Consider the following 22,399-nt stretch of genomic DNA (forward strand, 5'->3'; position numbering starts at 1 on the left):
TCCCTCTCTCTCTCTCTCGGTTACATCCTCCGTTCTCGCCGGCGACGATCATCTCCAAATCCAGTTCTCCTTCAATGGTGATCTTCTCCAAATACCCAAAATCCGAATTCCCCAGAACTGCTGGTGATTTTCAGTTGTTCTTCTATATGTTGCAAAGGCCCGATCGATGATTCAGATGGGTTCGCCGAAGCCGATTCCGATCCCTACCTTGTCTTCGTTTGAAGGTATGATCAATTCAATGGTAGCTTTGTCCCCCACTGGAACTAGGGTTTCTGTGTTTTTCATCGCTCTTTCATTCGATTTTGACGTGTCCCTGATCGTTGATTTCTAGGCCCCACCGATTTTGTTTTTCGTAGGAATCTGCTCTATGTTTTGCTGTGTGTTCTGGTGTAAGTTCTGTACCACATGAATCTGTCAACTTTGAATCCGATTCAGCGTGTAAAATCGCAACTGAGTTGGTTGGCTTTGATCGTTTCGCTGATTTCTTGTTTTGAGAATTATTGCTCTTCGTTCGATTTGTTGCTGCCGAGAGTTTGGGGGGTCAAATCATGTTACAAAAATAGCACCAAGATGGTGCGAAGATCTTATTTTTTTCCCTTCTCTCTGGCACGCCTGATGTTTTGGAGTTGATTCAGTAACCCACAATCAGTGAATCTTCTAAATTGCAGGATCACTGTGGATGAAGGAATGAACCGTGTCGCCTCGCCTGCAATGAAGGTAATGTTTCTTGTATGCATCTTGTGATATGTTTTGTTTATTAAAACTTGTTGGAAATTTGGGTTCTTAGGTGTTTTTCCTTTGATGAAAACTATTGCCCGCATATTGTGTTCTTGGTGGGGCTCTGAAGCCAAGAGGTTAGCTTTAGCTTTGGATTTAGAGACTTCAAGTGCAAAACCTAAAGTTGAATAGCAAATTTAGCTTATTTTGTGATGGATTGTATGAATCATGTTTATGGTATATCTATCATTTTCCGAAGTTTTCTTTTTCCCCAGTTATCGGTATCAGTCACCATTTGCTGATTGCCTCAAAGTGTGTTTTCAGGGTCTGCATTGACATCTAGCTTGTATTCTCGAGCGTTGCAGCCGTCCTGCTGATTCAATGAATCATAGCCGCACGTAACAGGTATCATATATGGGATCTCACTTTCAATCATCAGCACTTGACTAATACTTGAACAGAAGCACACAATGGTTTTTGGTATTGTGTTTAAAAAGCCTTTCAAGATACTTAGGTTAGGTGTTCATGTCCGTTCTAGGTTTCTCTATGCCTGTATAGTCGAGGTTATGGGTTGTACGCAGAATTGGATTTTGTCGTCGATATTTGCTTCTGTTTGATATCCAAGCATTAGACAAACAGGAACGTGAACATGAACATGAACATGAACATGAACATGAACATGAACATGAACTTGATAACTGATGATAAACGTTTCGATCACAGGTCTGTCTGATCATCACATTGTGGTGCTGGATGGACATCATTGACATGGTCAAAGGTAGTGGTTCTTGAACTTATAAAGAATTATCATGTTTACAAGGAAAAATCCTACAGAGCAAAGTCCTAGACATTTTTTTTTTGTTTTCAATACATTTGAAAGCACAACTAACAAAAGCAATTGTCTTCCATCTTGCCCCAGCAAAAAGCCAAACAAACAAGACATTGTGTTGGATAATCCTACGAGCCGGAGGGATGCAAAAGAAGAGAGCATAACACAAAAAAAGACAAGGACATCTTCTTGCCAAGTCCTCAGGTTCGGTCCCCTAGCTGGATGTCATCCCTGTGGCATCATTGACAGCTCACGCGAGTACGGTTGCTCTCCATCTGATTTATCAGAGAGGAAAGACGTTTAGACAGACAAATGACAAAAACATGAAACAAAGATTGTACACAATGTCTGTTTTTCTGCAGTTTGTCAACGCTTTTATATAGAACAAGCTACATTTTAACAGCATGAATGAAGCTGGCCCACAATTTGTCCCCAAGATTCAATAATAATAACAATAACAAGAAGTTTTCATCCACTGTTTTTGATCGAATCGCGGGACAAGCATATGTCTGTTGGTTTTCATTACCACTTTCTCCATCAGAGGCATCTGCAAGCCTTGCAATGGCTGCAATAAGGGCTTGTTCATGTTCCTGCAATCACACCCAGTGGGGATTTGATTTCCAGAGTATTAGTTAATGACCCTCACCCTAACTATATATCCTTTTTCATTGAAGGCATCTAATCTAACCAAAAGTAACATATGACCTTAAGCATTTTCTTGGCCTTATCGAGCTCCAGCGGGTCAGGACGAGTAGTTTCAAAGACCCTCTCCACCTAACAAAAACCGACATTAGCGAATAAAAAGAAAAGCTTTCACAATAATGGATATAAGAGCATCGATAGATACCTCCTTCACAAGGGCATCGGTGTTGAACAACTCGATATCGTCAGAAAACTTGGTTCCTCCGCCATTCTGTGATGGATAATTTCGTTCTCTCCTAGGCTGGCTTTTTGCGGGTACTCTCCCTCGACCGACGGTTGGGGCTAAACCACTGTAGTTTAGAGTTCTCCGACTCCCCCGGATAGGTCCACTGCCATGCCCCATGTTAAAAGTAGCCCCGATATCCTCCTTGTCCCATCTGATATCCTCCTGCGGAATCTGCAATAAAATGCTATAGATATCAGCTAAAGCTTATCAAAAGAGAGCATCAAATGCACTCCAGACCCTTGAGTATCTCCATAAGAAGCTTCTGTAGAAATGGTACGAAGTTAGACTTTCGAAATCATCCTCGGGAAACTTACTCCACAGACTCCTTCTGAGCTAACTGAAAGCTATCGAATTCACCAAAGAGATGACTTTGTTTTGCCAGGACAAATAATGGAACAGGACAAGACCAATCAATTTAGCATCAAGTTTACCTCTTTAAGATCAACCCACTCCCACGTCTCACTTTCTGTGTCTATATCATACACCAGAGCATGCCGATCCTATCAAAGAAACAATGAATGCATAAATTGTAAGAGGCTTGAGACATTTTCAATAAACAAAATGCAACAAAGAAACCAATTACCGTGTTGTGCAGCTAATAATATGTATTAGTCATCAAGAGGGGCAGCGTGAAGATGGCGGAAAAAACGCTATATGTTTTCCCTCCCAACTAAACTATTAATTTTGGTCAAACTTTAGAAGTCAAAACAACTGATAGCACATGCAAATAGCTCTATAGAAGAAGATGAAGTGAGATATACATATATATCTCTGTGTGTGTCCATATGAACAACATATACGTATTCTCATCGACTCGTTCTTGAATTTAGGCTTCCATCGACAAAACATACCTCATCCGCGTTGTATTGGGTAATTACTGCTTCATAGAAGTTGTTGTCTGCCGGCCATTTTGTCCATACCTTTCTACCAACAAGTGCTTCAGCGGGTTCATTTGCCGAAATGGCACCAGATACAATACGATTATTGAATGACCTATTTCCAGTGGAACCGATTGATGGGTACTGCATGCATCACCAATTGATAGATCAGATCAAAATACAGAAGCAACAACAAAACAATGCTAATACAAGTCTACTGCACAGCTATGACCAAAGAACCAGAAGCCTTACAGACTGGAAAGTTTTCTGTTTTTTCCGGGAAGCTGAGAAAGTAGGACTGGGAAGAACATCAATAGAATGAGTAGGTATGTGTCTGGCAACCTGGGCTCCACCTCCCTGTCTCCAATCCCTGAATGCATTCCATCGTACAGCGTATTAGTCAGCATGCAGAGACGGAATCACATGGAAAGCTTATCATTTTCTTCATTGTTGCAAATAGGCTTTCCGACCTTATCCTTCGGATGATATCGTCATTATGGACCTTGTTCAGCAGCTCTCTGTGTTCATCATCAGAGACCCTCAATTCTTTACGCAGTTCTGTTATCAAGCTCTCTTTGTCCTAAGTACAACCATCACAGAATCATGTAAGTCAGGGCGTCGGTCATGGCATTGATCAAAACCCTCTATAATTTAACCAACCAAAAAGAAAAAGGGACTACCCAAGAAATTGCATCAGATTGAGCTTTAAAAGCCCTTAATACAGCACAATAAGCTTCCTGCTCAAGTAGATGAATTTGCGTCTCCATGTCACTGTGTATTTAGACAACATGCAAAAACCTAGAATAGACTGCCCATCCTAAATGAAGCGCCCCCTTCTTAAACCTTTACTGTCATGAGAAAAAGAGTTGCCGTCAATATCTGCAGTCAACACAATTGCATTGATAAATCAAAAATTGATACATTCAAATAGATTTTAGTGGTGAATCACTTGAAAGCGCATGCCTTTGAGTATAGAGAACAATCTTTAACATTTTCCCTCAAAGCTTTTTGAGAAAAACGGTAAGGAATTCTTCCCGATTCGAAGATGATAGAGCAAATGATAACTAAGAAATCTCCTTCCAAAACTGTAGGTGCTACTTATACATTACAAGAGTTCAAAATGTTTGCTCCAACATTTTTAAAATACACAACGGGAAAGCTTCGAGACAGGAAAAAAAAAAAGAAGAATTCATTACGACGATAACAACAACATAACAGAACGGAAAATAAAAACTCCAACCAAGTTACCTTCCCAGTGCATTCCAGAAAACCTTAATTCCGTTGACATGGCACAGAGAAAACCCTAATTCCGTAGAACTATTTCTCGGGGTTCCATCACGAATATAAGACTTTCGCCAATTCCATAAACTAGAAAAGCTACGCCTGGATTGAAACCCTAAACCCTAATCTGGGTGAACCATTTCTAAAACCCTCGATACAAGTTCCATGACAAATACGAACCCTCAAGTTACGCGTAGCCCATTTATATAACCCAAAATCCTAATCTACCAGATCTCACCATGAACGCAATAAACAACACTCGGTACATCAATCAAACGCAGAAGCAATAATTGCTCGAACGATAAATGAAAGGGCGAAAAAGAGCGACGTACCTCTGTTTCAAGAATCCTGATAAAGAACCACAAAAGGGTTTCGTGGGTTTTCTTTCTCCGCAGATTCAGAAACGAAAAACCCTAAAAATCGAATCGAAGCTCGAGCCGTGATGCGCTGCGGAAACGAACAAGCAATAAAGGCAAATGCGGGGTCGACGTGAGGGAAGAAACAGCGGAATCAATAATTGGCAAGAGAAATTTGAAGAATCGGACTGAAAAGACAGTTCTTTTTTTTACCCTCTCGAGAGAAATGATCTAGGGAAAGCGAAAGGGCTCTGTTTATAAGATTTCCCCTGGGCAGATAGAACGATTGAGAGCGACGATGAACGGGGTTTCGGGGTCGGAGGAGAGAGAAAGTGGTGTGGTCTGAAACAAGGAAGAGGCATTCCTTATAAGACGAAACGACGCGTTTTGGGTTTCAACACCTTCTCGGCCCATTACTACCTCGACAGGCCCATTAGAAGAATAATTTTTGTTCCGACAGCAACCTGGCCCAACTGGTCCAATATTATATTATTTATCATCGTCACCAACACCATACCATAATTCTGAATTTCAATTATCATAGATTAAACATAAGCCAATAGATTATAATGCATAGAAATATTAAACATACCATATATATATATATATATATATGTGTGTGTGTGTGTGTGTGTGTGTACAGTGTCAGCCCTAGGGCGGTTTCATCTGCTGAACAAAATATCAGTTTTATACTTTTTTTATTTTATTTTTGTGGCTATCAAAATATTATTTTTAAAGGTTTGGCATTAAATTGAACTCAGAATTCAGAAATGCTTCTACACAAAAAATGAAATACGTCGCATTTGAGAATTACATTTTTGTGAAAGGATTATGGCATGTAAGATTACGATTTCTATACTTGATAAAAAAAAATCAATCTCATTTAATATTTCTATAAAAAAAACTTTTGTCTAGATCTGTGACTGATATTTACGAAACACGCTTAAAACTGATATTTAGAAAATATACACAAAAAATTACATATACTTAAATGTAAATTTATTTTCATTTAACGTCCATGCAGAAAATTGCAATAGTTTGTGTGGATACAGGAGGGGAGAGTTTTTTTTATGAGAAAATAGGAGCAATTTGCATATTTTATTTTTTGCTTTAAATTCTCAAAACTTAAATTTGATATAATATAATATAATAATGTCTTAACAAAGACAGATTAAATAAATTTTAAAAAAATAAACAAAGACAGGCTAAATATTTTTTGTCTACTACGCGACAAAAGAAATTGTCTACTACGATGACAAAAAAAAAACAATAAATTTCATATCTCGATATGTGAAATCAAATGTCGATCATATTAATTTAACATAAATAAAAATGACAGAATTTATTATCTATACATATAAAAAAAAACAAGAACCGAAAAATTTTACATGACTGCCATGTGTCCCTAGACATCTTATATAAAATATAATTGAAAATAAAAATAAGTATAAATTCAATGTTCGTCTGAATAATTAATATAGGAAAAAATATATATATATATATATATATATATATAATTATAAAAAATAAAAAAAAATAGTGATTGTTAAAAATTAAGAGGGAGGTTTTCGACTAACTCCGGTGGATAATACTATTGGGAAAATCGGCCGACATAATTCTGTGAGTGAATTTGTATGTGATTCAAAATTTCTATTTTTATTATCTTCGGAGTTTGTGTGTATATGTGTAAAATTGTTGATTGATTCGTATTCGTGGAATATTTATGGTTGTTCTATATGCATGAATTATTGTGTTGATTTAAATATTTTAATAACGTTCAAAGTCTGGACCGAGTCGGACGGGTCCCACACCGTCCCGACTGAGGTTTCAAATAAATCAACGCGAAAATTTAAATATAAGATAAAATAATAATAATAATAATGAATGATGAATTCTGGACCAGACGGTCTGAATCCGGACCGACCCGATCCAAAAAAAAAACGAAGAAAAAAAAAATATTTTTAACATAAATAAAAATAATAAATAAATAAATAAATCAAAGAAAATGATTAGACGGTTCAGAAATTGAACCAACCCGTACTGTCAAAAGAATAATAATAATAATAATAATCATGATTAAAATAATAATAATAATAATAATAAATAAATAAATCAATAAAAAAAAATATAAATGGGTTAAACGATTCAGAAATTGGACCGACTCGGTCTAAACTTAAAACCTAAATTTAACCAAGGTATTACTAAACTCGGTTCGAATCGGACCATACGAACCAAACGACATGACCGGGTAAGTACCAATCTCGGGACGAGCCAAACTGGTAATCTGGACGGGCCGGAACCTAGTTTGATCAGACCGAAGATTTAAAAGATTTAATAAAACATAATAATAAGTAAAAATAAACTTAAAAGAAATTATGTTTGACCGTGTGTACAGTAAGTAATAATGCATGACCGTTTGTGAGCCGCTTGTAAGAACAGAATTGGGCATTATTTTAACACGTTTGGGAATCTTACAGTTGTTCCACTGTTGCTTTCCCGATTAAAAATAATATTGATAATAACTAATAGTGGTCCACTGTTAATTCAAATACTTATTTTTATTATTATCATATTTTAATTACAATCTAATAACACCACCTAATTTCATCTAGTGGGAGAAAACTTAATTCTAATGCATGATCAAGAATAGGTGAGCTTTTTAATTCTTGAATTCAATTTATTTTTAATCAGATTTTATGTCTTCAATTTTTATAATATATAATGAAAAATATCAATTATCAAATTTCATTTTTCTTCATATTTTTATTTTTATTTTATTAAAAATAATTTATTTGTAAAGATGTTTTGCTCTCATCCAGTTATTTTATATTTAATTTAAACTTAAATAATTAACGTTGAAACATGATCCTAATGAATTATTTATGATAGAGAGGAAGAGGATCATTATCCTTTTAAATTGGGGAATAAAAGTGTGAGAAATTATCTTTTTTTCAATGATAATTAATGGAAAAGGCGTAACATGTAAATACGAGTGATTTAAAATGCCAATCCAATGTTTTCCCGTATTACGCATACGAAGAAATTGCCAAGTAATATGCAAGTTATTTAACAATTGATTAATAAGGATTAAAGATTCGAATTAAATATTGGACGAGTTTTATTATTAATTAGCATATCGAATTAGATTTGATACTGCTCTATACCTCTCTGTTTGGTCGTACCTATAAGCTAAATTTATTTATTTATTTTTTGGCAATGGAATTTATATATATTGAGAGAGAACTTTTTATTTTTTACTTTGATTTGGGAAAAAAAATTTGGCCATTTTATTAAAAAATATATATATAAAAAAAATGGAAAAGGGGATTATAAGTTGCTTTGGACCAAACAAGTCTTTTGGAGGATGAAAGCAGTTTTTATCCATTGTCCTATCCGTAGAATAATTCGAGAGGTCTTTTTTAGACTATGAATTTATGCCAGAATCTTTAACTATTATTTCATTATTATTATGTAAAGATGCCCACAAAAATATATTCTCCCAAATCTTGGGTTGAAAAAAAAAAATACAAAATTATATATATAGTAGTGGATCCAAAAAAAATTAATTATAAATGGAGTCTATAGTAACACACAAATATAACTTCGTAGAGATAAATTTTATTTCACTACATCTAGGATTTCATTTATGTTTCGATTTTAAATTACATAATGCAAATATTTTATTGTTAAATAGATTTTCGGTTTGATTGAAGTTTGAATTTGATTCAATTTTTATTAAAAACATTTATTTTTGTAAAAAAAAACTATCTAGATTATTTTTATATTGGATTTAAGTCGTATTAATTTAGATTTAAAATAGTGAGAATTAATTCATTTTTAGATTAGGTTAAACGTGTATCATATATTATGAGACATGATTCGATTAATTTCGGATATAGGAATCAAATTATCCATTTGTATGCGCCCAACAAAATATAAAAATCCATCGAGTTTTGATTTTAAATGATGTGCCCAATTTCCGTGCTATCTTTCTATTTCCGTAACAAGAACTTTCTCGCCGTTTCTACAAATGAAAGAAGACATGGTCTGACCAAGTGGGAGTTTTTTTTTATGCAATTAATTCATCGAAAACGTTATGCATCTTTATATATATATATATATATTAAAATTTAAAATAAAATAATGGGTATTTGGACTTTTGCAATTATGTCAATTTGATAATTAAAAAATGCGCACTCCTATTTTTGGAGAATAATCAAAAGGAGAGGCATTTTGCCTTATATCAAAAGACTCATCCCTTGCACCTGAAGACTTTGGAAGAATATCAAAAGCTAAAGGTTTTATCGCCACACTCCTTACAGATTTCTATCGTCTCCTTACAGATCTTTTGTAATCTTGATTCGGTTTCTCGATCGGATCGTAGGTTTCTGTGATGCAAAAGCTGCCATTTTCGAATTCGGGTAATCGGGTTTTCTCTTGTTTGGCCGCCATTGATGGAAAACATCAACTTTGAATTCTCTCATGCTTCGTCCGAAGGCAGGATTCAACCGCAAACGCAGCCGCAACCGCTGTTGCAAACGCAGTTTGGTGTGCAAGACATGAACGTGAGCCAGAGCCATTACAGCCAACAACCATCGGGGAATTGGTCGGAACCCTTCTCGGGTTTTCCTCCGTACGATTGCACAACCGCCGCCAACCCGTCGTTCTCCGTGCAGTGTTCATCGTCAAAACCCTACGTTTCATCATTTCATGCGTATCATCATCATCAGCCGCCATGCTCAGAAGCTCAAGGCTTTTCATTGGACCAATCCGAATCAAGTAACACTCTTCAATCCCTCGTGAAATCATCGTCATCACACCCGCCTTCGAGTCAGTTCTTCAAGCCAAATGCTTCGCCCGGCTCGTATTCAGTCTCTTTCGAAGCAAATCAAGACCACCCACAAGTAATTAGAACTCGTTCATTCAATCCTTTTTCGGGGTTTTCTCTCTTTCTTCCAAATCTTTCTACTTGTCGATTGATCATATCTCGGTTTCAGGAACTTTGCAAGAACTATATCAACAGTTCTAACGTAACACAACTGAATTTCTCGTCACAAAACAACCAATATAACCAATCTAATCCGAGATTTCATCGTCCTAATCCGTCGCCGTCGTCTAGAGAAGTTGTCGGGAGCAAGACGCGGATAAGATGGACCCAAGATCTTCACGAGAAGTTCGTGGAGTGCGTCAACCGACTCGGCGGCGCTGAAAGTAAGTCGAGCCATTTTGAAAAAAAAACATGCCATGAAACCGAACATGAACATGATTCTTAATTACCCTTTTTGTGCACTTACCCATCAAATTAAACGGGGACCGGCCGATCAATATATATATATATATATATATATATATATATATAGAAGACATGGTTTTTGAATGGATAAGGTTTTATTTTTTTGGGCAGAGGCAACTCCAAAGGCAATATTGAAGTTGATGGATTCTGAAGGACTTACGATTTTCCATGTGAAAAGCCACTTGCAGGTGATTTTATTTTCGTATAAGAATCTTGGCAAAAGCATATATATGATCGGTTTATGTTATCGGATTCTTATACATTTTGTTTTGTAATAAAATTCCATTTATTTGTTTTTCAGAAATATCGGATTGCAAAGTACATACCAGATTCTCAAGAAGGTGAGTGTATTGTAAAGTATCATTTAGATTAATATAACTTAGATTAGGGACTAGAAAAACATTCAAACAAGATAAATAAAAACACCAAGCAAATTATAAAGCTCCCCCTAATTTTCAATATTCTATAATCATTTCTTCGGATTTTAATTAATTAATAGCACAGTAGCTCATATACATAGTCATATGGAATTTACTTCTAAATTGTTTTTTTTCCCGAATTTTTAACATCTTATCTTTCCAATAAAAAAAGAAAAGAAATAGATTTTGAGATGCATAGTGATGGGATTTACTAACAAAATACCAGTCATTTCAAATCTTGTGACGATATTCAGATTATATCTACATTTTTTCATATATACGTGGGCCGATGCTAAATTGAATTTCAATATGGTTTTCACATTCAACATTTTCATAAGGTTTCAATTAGCGTTCTTGCCCCTAGAGTCATTAGGGCCAAGCAGATATGGAAGTTTCATATAAAAGACTTGTCAACTGCGCCTTTGTAGATCAAGTTCGATTTGAGCATCTTTGGCATCCTCATATATATATATATATATGTCATGAAAAAATGATTTAAAAATTTCATATTATTTTTTAGAAAGCTGGATTTATATATTTGCAGGAAAGTATGAGAAAAAAGCTTGTGAGAAAGAGATGCATACGTGAGTTTCCTCCTCAGCTTATTTTGTGTTTGTTTCTATTTCCTTTTGTATCCAACGTTTATGATGATGATTGATCATGATTCATGGCAAAGCCAAGGTTATAAAAATAATAATAACATAATTATAATAATAATAATAACTTATTTATATAGTTTTGTTTTTCTTGTTTTGGTTGCAGCGGCGTGCAAATTAAGGAGGCGTTGCAGCTACAACTAGATGTTCAAAGGCATCTTCATGAACAACTAGAGGTTATTATTATTATTTTTTTACCAAGCTATATATCAACTTCTATCCTTTCATATTTTGTATATTTGGTCGTTAAATTCGCTTTTAAATCAGCGGATGATTGTGATTTATCTTTAGGGTCTCCGGTTTTCATTAGAAACACCCATAATAATTCCAACCCTTGTATATATGTTTCTGATATGGAATAATATTCCATCACCAAATTAAAATAACACGGATTTTATAATTTGAAATTTAACTAATAGATTCGACTATATGTATTTTCAATGTGTGAATATATATATTCAGATTCAACGGAGTTTGCAGCTGAGGATTGAGGAGCAAGGGAAGCAGTTGAAAATGATGTTGGAACAACAACAGAAAACAAAGGAGAGCCTTTTCAAGGCCCAAAAAAACAGATCATCGCTTCCCGATTCCGATGATTCCCGGCCTTTCTCCGAGGAATTAGAGGCTGAAATCTCGACGCCCGAAAGTTTTGGAAACACTCAGCTTCGATCCAAAGATAAGTTGAGGAATCAAGAAAATGCATAGAAAGGGGAAAAAAGAAGAAGATGGAACATAAGTGGATGTTCCAACAAGAGAAGTTTCAAAGTGGTTCAAACACTAACACTTGAGAGATGCTCTCAAGTGATTGACTAATATATATATATAGATGTGTGAATTATTTTAGTTAAAGATGTTACAAAAAAAAAAAAGGAGAGATCGACCTTTCTAATGGTTAGTGATATTTTGACATGGTGCATGAGGAACCCTTTTGCTTTTTTTTTTTCCTTTTTCTTTTCAATTGAATATTGAATATTTCATTTCTCTTATATCACTTTTATTTTATTTAAATTATCCAAAAACTTGCTTACTCTTGCATGATATTTGCCATATTGTTTTAGGAGCTTGCGAATATAACTAGCTTTGGAGTTTCAAGCACCATATAACATAAATATCATATCCTAAAAAGTAAAAACTATATATAAATAAAAATATTATAAGTTTTTTTACCATAGAAAAAATTTCTCTCCCGATTACTCAAAAATAAATATTATTTCCGTTATAAAAGATCACTTTATTTTTGGGAGTTTTACAATTCAATATACGAATGTGTTCAATTGGCACTAAAATGAACTTAGACATTGTCACAAAACCTTTAAGTTTAATAGATGTATAATATGTTTTTCTGTATACTTTTTCTTGCACACATATATATACATATACACACACACACACATATATATATATATATATATATATATATATTATTGTGATAGAAGTCAATAGGTTCTGTAAACGTATTTGTGGAACAACAAAACCCAATAGGAAACCCTAACTGTATGACAAAGATCTTCACGAGAAGTTCGTGTTGTTTTACAGCAATCAGATTACTTGGTTAGATAGATATATATTCTTGGATAGGTGGTTCGGACATTATATTATCGGATGGCTCGGATGTGTTCTCTTTGAATATAAGTACAAATGTATATATATATATATATATATATTTATGTGGTACAAATCTCATTAGAAAATCGATAATCAGAAACAAATATTCCATTTTCATACAAATATTTTCAAGAATCCTATGCGCGCATAACTTTTGCAAGAGCACTACAAAAGAGGACATAAGCTTTTTGTACGGTTAAAAACTACCAATAGATACTAAAATTTGACTTAGGAAATTTAATTTAATATGAGTAATAAGCATTTTCTCTTTGTCTCAACCCATAGCTTGCCGAGTTAGTAAAATTTTACAGCCCTCATTTCACCACAAGATATTCTTCACCCGAGTATATTCAATTGGAAAAAAAAAATTGTATTTTCAGAACATTTAATTTTCAATAGAAGAACATTTGGTGAACTTCCGGATTATAAAAAATATTTAATACATAAAATCTCATTTAACTTCCTTATGATATATACATTTTTTTAAAATGAGAAAATGAATATGTGATGGGTATAAAATAAGATTTGAGATATGATGGAGAATAATAATTGATACAATATCATTATACCAAATATTGTGTATCTGATTTATTTTTATTGTGTATATATTTTTTTTTACTATGTTTCTTAATTTTTCTATAAATATGTATTTCATTTTCATTGTAATTAAATAATAAGAAGAAGAGATGTAGCAATAAAAGTAATTCTATTTTTTTCTATTTGTCTTATTTTATTTCCACATTTTATATTTCTACACATTTACTATGCTTTATGTAATAGCATTACTTAGAAAAAGAAAATAACTGGCTACTTTGCTACCCTCGAGATTCTTGAAATTTAATACAGGTTATGTTAAATCTTTATGCTTTTCTCTTTTTTAATTTTTATAATATTTTATTGATAATAGATAATAAATCTTCTTGCATGATTTTAGAAATCCCAATTCTAATTAAATAAGATTCGAAAATCTTATCCTAATTGGATAAGGAAAACAGATTTGATTTATATAATTATTTATACACTTTAATTCTTTAATATACTTACATTCAAAATATGTAATTTAATATTAAAATTCTAAAACTTGAATTATATAAATAAAAAATAATGATTAATTATTAATTATGTAAATACAATCGATAATCTATAATAATTTAATATTGATTTATACAATCTCTTAAAAACAATATACAATAAATGAATGTGCTCCCATTTGTAACATCGACTCTATATATGCATGTAGGTTTTATATATATTAATCGGTTGAATATGGATAAAAAATATTTTAAAATTATTATTAATAAATTTATAGATTATAATTAAAAATATGTTATATAAATTGTGTTATTAATAACAAAATATTATACATCTAACGGTATTCATATCAAATCTAATATAAAAGTTATCAAAAAGTCATTTTAACTTGCACAAGTCTCAATCGTCATCAAGAAGCTTAGCAAATAGTTTATCGTCTTAAATTTGTGACACAATCCTACTTAATTTCGGCTGGATTTACGTCTAAAATTTTTAAAACGAAAAAATTAGGGACATAACATAAACCCAGTAAATATTTGACGGTAATTATATGGACGTTTAATGATTTATGATGTGTGGTGAATTAAAATATGTAGTACAACAATATAAGATAATGTTTTCATTATTTTTTTATGGTTGTCAACACTGGGAGGTCATAATGTCGTCATTCTAAATACTCAATGTAGATCCATAAATGGGACATTTTGCTTCGAGATATTCTTTTTTCGAATTGCAATCACGTAAAAAAAAGTAAATCACAAAAAAAAAACCTACGCACTTAAGATATCCACAAAAAAACTCTATATTTTTTGTTACAAAAAAAACTATATATTTATAGTTATTCATCGAAATATACCCGTATTCTTCAAATGTCAGACAAAAAAAAAACCTATACTTCTTTTATTACCAAACAAACTCTATACTTATATTTTTATTCACCGAAATATACATGTACTTTATAAATTCTAACATATAAATCCCTAAACACAAACGCTAAAAAATGCGATAAAAAACCGGTCTGAACCTAACCTAACTGATATATACTGAACTGAATCGAACTGATTAAAATAATATCCCATATTGGATATGAATATTATTTTTTTGCGTTTGCGTTTAGGGATTTATTTGTTAGAGTTTATAAAGTATGAGTATATTTCGGTGAATAAATATAAGTATAGGATTTGTTTGTTAATAAAAAAGTATAGGGTTTTTTGTCTAACATTTGAAGAGAACGTATATATTTCTCCGAGTAAATATAAGTATAGAGTTTTTATATAATAAAAAAAATATGGATTTTTTTATCGATATCCGAAGAATATAATATTTTTTTGGCGATTTTTCCTAAAAAAATATCAAAGTCTGGTATATTTTTGTAAAATTGTTAGATGACTTTATATAATTTTTATGCAAGATTTAGTTACAGACTTCTATATCTAACTTTGTTACGGAAGTATATATATATATATATATATATGTGTGTGTATATATATACACACAAAAAAAACAAGTGATAAAAAAAAATTCAAAGCATAGGGTATGGCGAGGTTTGTACTACCATGCGTGATTTTGTACTGCATTTACATTATCTTTGCAGTCAACACAAAGTCTCATCTCGAAAACGCAAACTCCAATCCAAAAAGTTCTGATAGATCGATGGCGAGTAGAAGAAGAACACCGTCCGCTTCCAAACGTTCGGCATCGGATGATTCAGACAAGACCAAACACGCTAAACCTCCCTCGTGCTCTCGTCCGGACCGCGCCGACACGAGCACGAGGCCTCGTTGCAAATGTTTTGACATATCCGAGTTATTTTCGGCCGATGGCGGCGCGAAGAATTCGGCGTCAGATGATAAATACGCATCGCTCTCCGGCCGACATTCTTGCCATGTCGAAACAAAGTGTTCTTCAATGGTATCTTTTCCTTTTTCGTCTTTGTTTCTTCTACCGAAAATATAACATTTTGGATTTTGAGTTTTTGTTTTTTGTTCTCTAAGGAGGGTCACGGCCGATCTATGAGGAGTTCAACTGGTTCCGAGCTTACAAAAACATCATCCAATAAAAGGCGGATCAAATGGACTTCTGATCTTCATGACAAGTTTGTGGAATGTGTGAACCAACTCGGTGGTCCGACAAGTATATATATAACTCAAAATCATATGTGTGTGTGTATATATATATATATCAATTTTGATGAAGTTCCTTTAAGAATAATGATTTCACATGCCTTTACATATTGATTCATGAACTCTCAGAAGCGACACCCAAGGCAATTCTAGAGCTTATGGAAGTCGACGAGTTATCCATCTTCCATGTCAAGAGCCATCTACAGGCATTGGTCGATACATACATACATACATACATAAGTTTACATATATGATCTTCTTCGATGTATCTGCACTAATTAACTCTTTGTCGGAACTAATCTTTCAGAAATATCGATCAGTGTCGGTCCAAGCTCGAGATCATGTACAAGGTGAATATATAGAGCAGCTAATATTTTCAACACACCGCTATATCAAACCCACATATATATACAATAATATTAATTCGACCGTTTTATCCCACGCGGTAGTGAACATTGATGAAGGCTATATCCATCATAACGATTCATGGATCAAGGAGTTAATGCGATTGCAAGATGGAGTGATAGAACATCTCCAAGAACATTTGCAGGTTTGTTTAATCTCTCTCTCTCTCTCTCTCTATATATATATATATATATATATATATATATATCGTGGTTACAAGTTCATGAATCTATGAATATGTTTTGTTATGTTCCCGTAAGTAAACAAGCAAAAACATGTTACTTGATCATTTTAAGACATAATTTACATAGAGACATATTTACACAACTCCGAATTAAAATTAGAAATATGGAGAGTTTGTATATTATTGTAATTTCTATTTGATTTGGATCATGTTTTTTATGGTATCAAAACTCTATCCAAAACCCATGTTATATATTTAAATTCATTGGAGGGTCAATAACAACAACAACAATATTGCCTCACAATTTCACTAGAAAACTATAATAGCATAGTTCCATGCTCTATTTGTTTTTTTTTAAAATACTAATTTCTGTAACACTTAACACAATATTAGAACATAAAAAAATTGTATTTTACCCTTTTTTTTATAACTTAAAATATAATATTCTTTGCCTTTTTTGGCTCGTAAAACTAAAACCTCCATGAAGATAGCTAGTAGCTATTATGAAGTGAATTTTTTATTTTTTGTACTCATATACTAAAAATTTCTGTAACACTTAACACAATATTAGAACATAAAAAAAATTGTATTTTACCGTTTTTTTATAACTTAAAATATAATATTCTTTGCCTTTTTTGGCTCGTAAAACCTCCATGAAGCTAGCTACTATGAAGTGAAATTTTTATTTTTTGTACTCATATGCTAAAAATTTGTGTTTTTTAATTAAAATTTTATGGCAGATACAAACAAGTTTGCAGTTGATGGTGGAAGAACAAAATAAGCTATTCCAACAAATAATTGACCATAGTTCGAGATCAAAGAGGTAATTTAAGATTAATCTGCTTTTATTAACTTATATGGATATGAAATCATCTCATGATCATTATTGTTAAAAAAACACTATGGTTATTTGAATTTATGTATGGTTTTCTCCATTTGTTAGAAGAAACATTTATTTTATATAGCGGATGTTATGGAAAAAAATTCCTGTATTTTGATTATGGTTACCACGAAGTATTTAGATAGTACAATTACAATGTTACCTTCCTTAATAAATTGTACAAGTTCATTAAGTTCAATTATTTTTTATATAACCCTAAAATTTTGTGCCATAAAAAAAACGCCATTTGGCACATCAATCGATATAATGTTTTATAGGTTTTTTACTGTCCTGGATACAAACTAGTTATAAACTAACAAAAAAAAGTCGAATAAAAATCTTTTGAGGAAATAAATATTTTTTTTTAATGAAAATCAAACCAAAAAGCTTACCCAAAAACTAAATAAATATAATGTGAACAAAATTGAAATAATAAAATGTACTATCAAATGTACAGACTAGATACTGCTTTGGTTAGTTCTCTCTAGGGATGGGCAATTTCATTGTTGTATATCGTACTGTAAGTTTTTCCATCAAATGTACTATCAAATATATCAGATTGTACGGTAAATCGATGTTATTATAGATAATAAAATGAATTTAAATAAATATATGATGAAATTTAAGCAGAAAGAATAGGGTAAAATTCATAAGTCGATCTCTTTGTATTTACATAATCGATCACTTTAGTCACTTATTGACAAATTCAATCGCTTTCATCTAATTTTTTTCCCTACTTCCCTACAATTTCCTTATATATATATATCAGGATAAAATAAAATAAATTACACATTGAACCCGGGAAAAAATGATTCAGATTCCACAACTGGGGTTTTAAGTGGAGAATCCTGTTTCAATGGGCATGACCGATGTCTGCAACACAAAAACATCGGAAGCTTGAGTTACAGAGAAAATAGAGAATGAAATCAGACAGAACCCATTAAAAATCACAGGTAAAGTCACAATCTAAGCCAGATAACTCCCCGTTGTGCACGCATATATGTACATGTATGTATCTGTGTCTTCCGGCACCGCGGAAGAAGGATTATGCGAAACCCTAGATTGACGTCTCTTCTCAAATGGGTTTCGAGAATTTCTGCGGAAAACCAGCTTAAACCCCATAAAACCCTAGATTCAGGATCTGGGTTTCGCTGTGTTGCTCAAAACCCTAGGTTTTTCGCCACTAGGAGAGCCTCTGAATCCGGAGAGATTGATAGTGGTATCCGAATTAAGCCCTCTGTTCGTAAAAAAGCCGAGGCTGCCTTGTTAGATTACTTCTATGTCACTAGGGGTTTTCCGCTTATGGTTGCTGAGAGTATGAGCAAAACCGCTCCTGCATTTCTAGAGAATCCTCTGAAGAAGATCAATGCTGGTGCTGATATAGCTGATATTGCGAAATCCATCTCCAGATACTTGTGGTTTCACCCGATAAACGAGTTCGAGCCTTTCTTTGAGAGCTTAGGCTTGAAGCAGTCTGAGTACCACAATCTGCTTCCCGGTGATAACATTCTCTTGAATGAAGATGATCTATTGTTAGAGAATCACCATATTTTGTGTAACTATGGGATTGCCCACGAGAAGATCGGGAAGATTTACAAGGAAGCTACCGAAGTTTTCGGGTACAAGAACGGAGCTTTAGCATCTAAGATTGGAGCTTATGAGGATCTGGGGCTTAGCAAAACATGTGTATCCAAACTTATCATGTGTAGTCCAAGGATCTTGATCGGGGATAGGAGTGTAGAACTTGCTAATGTTTTAGAGATTCTGAAATCCGTCGGGTTTGACGACAGTTGGTTAGAGGAGAGCTTGTTGGAGGATGAATCATATGATTGGTGTATCATGCTTCGGACTATAAACTTGCTTAGAGATATCGGTTTCGACAAAGATGAGCTGTGTGGGTTAATCAGGAAGCATCCAAGACTCGTTTTTGAGAGTTCAGGTGATTGGACACTGATACTGGTAGGGTTTCAGACCAAACTCGGGTCATCTAAAACTGAGATTCAATCTTTCTTTCAGACTCTGTCCCAGATTGAGGTAGGGAAATTCGTTTCAAATCTAAGGCGTTGCTTTCTGTTACTAAGCGAGATTGAGATGAAGACCGATGAGATCTGTAAGATTTTTCGTACTCACTCCTGGTGGCTTGGTACCTGCATTTTGAAGAGAAGTCAGACCTTGATCAGTAACTTGAATGCGGGAAAAAGACGAATTTGTCAAATTATCCTACAAAACCCGGAGGAAATGAAGAAATGGACTCTGCGGTCAAAACTCCAGCGGCTACCTTGCCCCGAGGAGAAGATCAAGTCGAAAATGATGAAGATTCAGTTCTTATTGGACATCCGATACGTAGAGGACTTGAAAGACATGGACAGAGCATTCAAGAAATTCTGGGGCAGGGGATCAGAACTCCGAAAGCGGTATGATTTCATCATGAGTTTGGGTCTGAACGAGAAGGATGTCAGAAAAATGGTTAAAACACGACCTCAGATTCTCAACCGAGGGACTGACTTCGTCCAGGCAAAGGTGGATTACCTCGTGAAGGAACTAGGTTATCCGCTGTCTTCTCTGGTGGATTTCCCGTCATATCTTGTTATGAGCCTCGAGCTGATCAAGCTCAGATTCTCCATGTACTCTTGGCTCAAAGACAAAGGAAAGGCGGACCTGAAGTTAGCCATGGGCACCATACTCGGTTGCTCGGAGAAAATTTTTGTGAAGAGATTCGTGACCCGACACCCAGAAGGGCCTAAAAAATGGGCGGATTTGAAGAAGCGGATTCAATCTCGAGTAGATGAACATCATGAGGATACCAATCAGAATCAAGAGAACATCCAGAAGTAAAAGCTTCTCTCATGGATTTGGCCTATTTCCTGCATATACTAAGGCAGGTCTCAGTTGCAGAACTTCAATTAACCCTCAAACAGTTTCAGTGAGGAAAACCTACTTGCAGAGGGGTCCTCTTGGTTCTGTTTACAGAACAAAGTTGCTAAACGGTCAAGTAAGTGGTCAATTTTTTTTTCCTTTTCAGAAACTTTGAACTGGGAAACAAATATCTGTAGAAAAGCTGATATGTGATTGTTCATAATTCTTTTTCCATTTTCATTTTTGGCAACAGTTCACTGCTGTGAACAACATGCTAATAATGAGGAACAACTCATTGAAGTGCTTCAGACAGCATCAAAACTGTGACACCCAAAACATTGCAACGCTGTTGGGTTTCTGCTGCATTGAGGTTTACAAGCCACTTACATGGAACCTGCAACATCTTTTTGTCTGTAAACATAAACTATCCTAACCAAAACACATAGGGAAACATTCTTGTCATGGGATGAACACAAAATGCCCGGTTTATTAGTATTGAAAGACTAATGATGTCAGAAGTTCACAAGATTGATGTTTCATTAAAAAAACAAAGGTGAACTTTAAGGGAAGGAAAAAAGAGCAGGCACAAGGTCAAAAGTGTTGAAACTGTGTTACTATCTAATAATGCCTAAGCAGAGACCGCACTGTTCAACAATATATTGATCTCTTATGTTAACAGGTCTTTTGGAGTTGAGAATCATGATCAGATCTCGGGTTTTCCTATTTGTCAGGAATGAAATGGTCATCGAGATATCCGCCAGCACTGGGAGAATACTGCTGAAGAACCACGGGGGCAACTGCTTAGTATCTTCATTGCTCAGTTCTACCAGTCGCTGGTTCAAAAATGCTTTGATCTGACACCCGACAAAAGGAGTTATCACCGGGATCAAGCCATCCATAGCAAAAACAACTACAAGGAAGGAAATTCAACAATACCTCATGCAAATCATCAAGAATCTTGTTCCTATACTCTGTATCCAGCAACTGGCTCCTCTCTGTCTGGATTTGAGTTGTGGCATCCATCACATGTGTCCGAATTTGCAGGTCCGGTCCTGGTAAACCCGGATCATCTATTACTTCAACCTGAGGTGTTTCGATGCTTATGTTCCATGAAACACTTCTGTAGCCACAAGAACATTTAGCGATGGAGGGTTTTCGCGAATGTCTTTCAAGTTTTGTAAGACAACCCTCGGTGGTTTCTGCAATCACGTAAGGAACTTACGAGTCAGTTCATTCTCCAGGGAAATGGCGATTGGCGTCATTAAAAAAATCCCAGGCATAACGCAGGTGAAAAACTGAGCAATAAACATGCTTTAATTTAGTTTCTACTCAATTAGTACATAATTTAGTTTTAACATACTTTAATATATCAACTTTATTTGTCTTTTACATATACAAATCAACATTGAAAATTATAACATATTTACATATAATCATTATCAAAATTTCCAAATTTTCCGTAAAATTTTACATATTTAAACGGATATATATATATATGTATAATCAAAGCCAAATTGGAATTTTAAGGGAGAGAGAATATATGGTAAAAATTACAAGCCGATCGCAGACACAATCGATCGCTTGAGTCATTCAAAGATAAATTCAAACGCTTCAACCAAATTCTTTTTTTCCCCCTACAATTTCCTAATTTATATATATCGGGATAACATAAAATAAATTAAACATCGAACTCGAAAAAGTGATTCAAATTCCACACTTGGGGTTTTTAAAGTCCGAGCGCGACCGAGTAAAAACCCTGTTTCAATGAAACACAAACCTCGGACTTTAACCAATGTCTGCAACACAAAAAACATCGGAAGCTGGAGCTTGAGCTGCAGAGAAAATAGAGAATGAAATCAGACAGAACCCATTAAAATCACAGGTAAAGCCACAATCTTAGCCAGATAACTCCCCGTTTGCACGCATATATGTACATGTATGTATCCGTGTGTTCCGG

At 34.1% G+C, this 22,399-nt stretch overlaps 5 protein-coding genes and 1 long non-coding RNA gene across 13 annotated transcripts; 4 read left to right on the top strand and 2 right to left on the bottom strand.

Annotated features, from left to right (window-relative positions):
- The first annotated feature begins 6 nt into the window (after positions 1-6).
- LOC104799301 lies at positions 7-2,017 on the top strand. Of its 2 annotated transcripts, none has more exons than XR_769552.1 (5): positions 7-224; positions 669-717; positions 1,031-1,122; positions 1,441-1,495; positions 1,637-2,017. It is a non-coding gene; the product is annotated as an uncharacterized LOC104799301 (long non-coding RNA). The 2 variants fall into 2 exon arrangements; XR_769551.1 differs by having other exon boundaries at positions 1,042-1,122.
- Positions 1,481-5,315, bottom strand: LOC104799300 (protein EMSY-LIKE 2-like). 3 transcript variants are annotated; one of them, XM_010521740.1, is made up of 11 exons: positions 5,203-5,315; positions 4,966-5,080; positions 4,033-4,200; positions 3,823-3,932; positions 3,605-3,722; positions 3,326-3,496; positions 2,906-2,974; positions 2,394-2,645; positions 2,252-2,320; positions 2,073-2,136; positions 1,481-1,821 (listed from the first exon to the last, which is right to left on the bottom strand). In XM_010521740.1, exons 3-11 carry the CDS (start codon positions 4,117-4,119, stop codon positions 1,772-1,774), a joined length of 990 nt encoding a protein of 329 aa, XP_010520042.1. In that variant the 5' UTR covers positions 4,120-4,200; positions 4,966-5,080; positions 5,203-5,315; the 3' UTR covers positions 1,481-1,771. The 3 variants fall into 3 exon arrangements, with proteins under 3 accessions (XP_010520042.1, XP_010520043.1, XP_010520041.1); XM_010521741.1 differs by having other exon boundaries at positions 4,033-4,195; positions 4,966-5,315; XM_010521739.1 differs by having other exon boundaries at positions 4,033-4,231; positions 4,966-5,315.
- Positions 5,316-9,262: 3,947 nt separating this feature from the next.
- LOC104799302 (myb family transcription factor PHL5-like) lies at positions 9,263-12,273 on the top strand. 2 transcript variants are annotated; one of them, XM_010521742.1, is made up of 7 exons: positions 9,263-9,893; positions 9,987-10,200; positions 10,394-10,470; positions 10,584-10,623; positions 11,222-11,285; positions 11,464-11,533; positions 11,820-12,273. In XM_010521742.1, exons 1-7 carry the CDS (start codon positions 9,444-9,446, stop codon positions 12,060-12,062), a joined length of 1,158 nt encoding a protein of 385 aa, XP_010520044.1. In that variant the 5' UTR covers positions 9,263-9,443; the 3' UTR covers positions 12,063-12,273. The 2 variants fall into 2 exon arrangements, with proteins under 2 accessions (XP_010520044.1, XP_010520045.1); XM_010521743.1 differs by having other exon boundaries at positions 11,246-11,285.
- Positions 12,274-15,539: 3,266 nt separating this feature from the next.
- On the top strand, positions 15,540-17,627 carry LOC104799303 (myb family transcription factor PHL5-like). 3 transcript variants are annotated; one of them, XM_010521744.1, is made up of 6 exons: positions 15,540-15,905; positions 15,989-16,127; positions 16,247-16,329; positions 16,425-16,467; positions 16,567-16,667; positions 17,447-17,627. In XM_010521744.1, the coding sequence occupies exons 1-6, from the start codon at positions 15,648-15,650 to the stop codon at positions 17,531-17,533; spliced, it is 711 nt and encodes a 236-aa protein (XP_010520046.1). In that variant the 5' UTR covers positions 15,540-15,647; the 3' UTR covers positions 17,534-17,627. The 3 variants fall into 3 exon arrangements, with proteins under 3 accessions (XP_010520046.1, XP_010520048.1, XP_010520047.1); XM_010521746.1 differs by having other exon boundaries at positions 16,247-16,323; XM_010521745.1 differs by having other exon boundaries at positions 15,992-16,127.
- Positions 17,628-18,395: 768 nt separating this feature from the next.
- On the top strand, positions 18,396-21,604 carry LOC104799306 (transcription termination factor MTEF18, mitochondrial-like). Of its 2 annotated transcripts, XM_010521748.1 has the most exons (3): positions 18,396-20,578; positions 20,696-20,812; positions 21,174-21,604. In XM_010521748.1, the coding sequence occupies exon 1, from the start codon at positions 18,634-18,636 to the stop codon at positions 20,419-20,421; it is 1,788 nt and encodes a 595-aa protein (XP_010520050.1). In that variant the 5' UTR covers positions 18,396-18,633; the 3' UTR covers positions 20,422-20,578; positions 20,696-20,812; positions 21,174-21,604. The 2 variants fall into 2 exon arrangements, with proteins under 2 accessions (XP_010520050.1, XP_010520051.1); XM_010521749.1 differs by lacking the exon at positions 20,696-20,812.
- On the bottom strand, positions 21,236-22,266 carry LOC104799305. The gene is made up of 2 exons (XM_010521747.2): positions 22,220-22,266; positions 21,236-21,641 (listed from the first exon to the last, which is right to left on the bottom strand). The coding sequence occupies exons 1-2, from the start codon at positions 22,254-22,256 to the stop codon at positions 21,253-21,255; spliced, it is 426 nt and encodes a 141-aa protein (XP_010520049.1). The 5' UTR covers positions 22,257-22,266; the 3' UTR covers positions 21,236-21,252.
- Between the last annotated feature and the right edge of the window lie 133 nt (positions 22,267-22,399).

This window comes from Tarenaya hassleriana, unplaced genomic scaffold, assembly GCF_000463585.1.
Source record: "Tarenaya hassleriana unplaced genomic scaffold, ASM46358v1 Cleome6, whole genome shotgun sequence".
In the NCBI taxonomy this organism is placed as follows: Eukaryota; Viridiplantae; Streptophyta; class Magnoliopsida; order Brassicales; family Cleomaceae; genus Tarenaya; species Tarenaya hassleriana.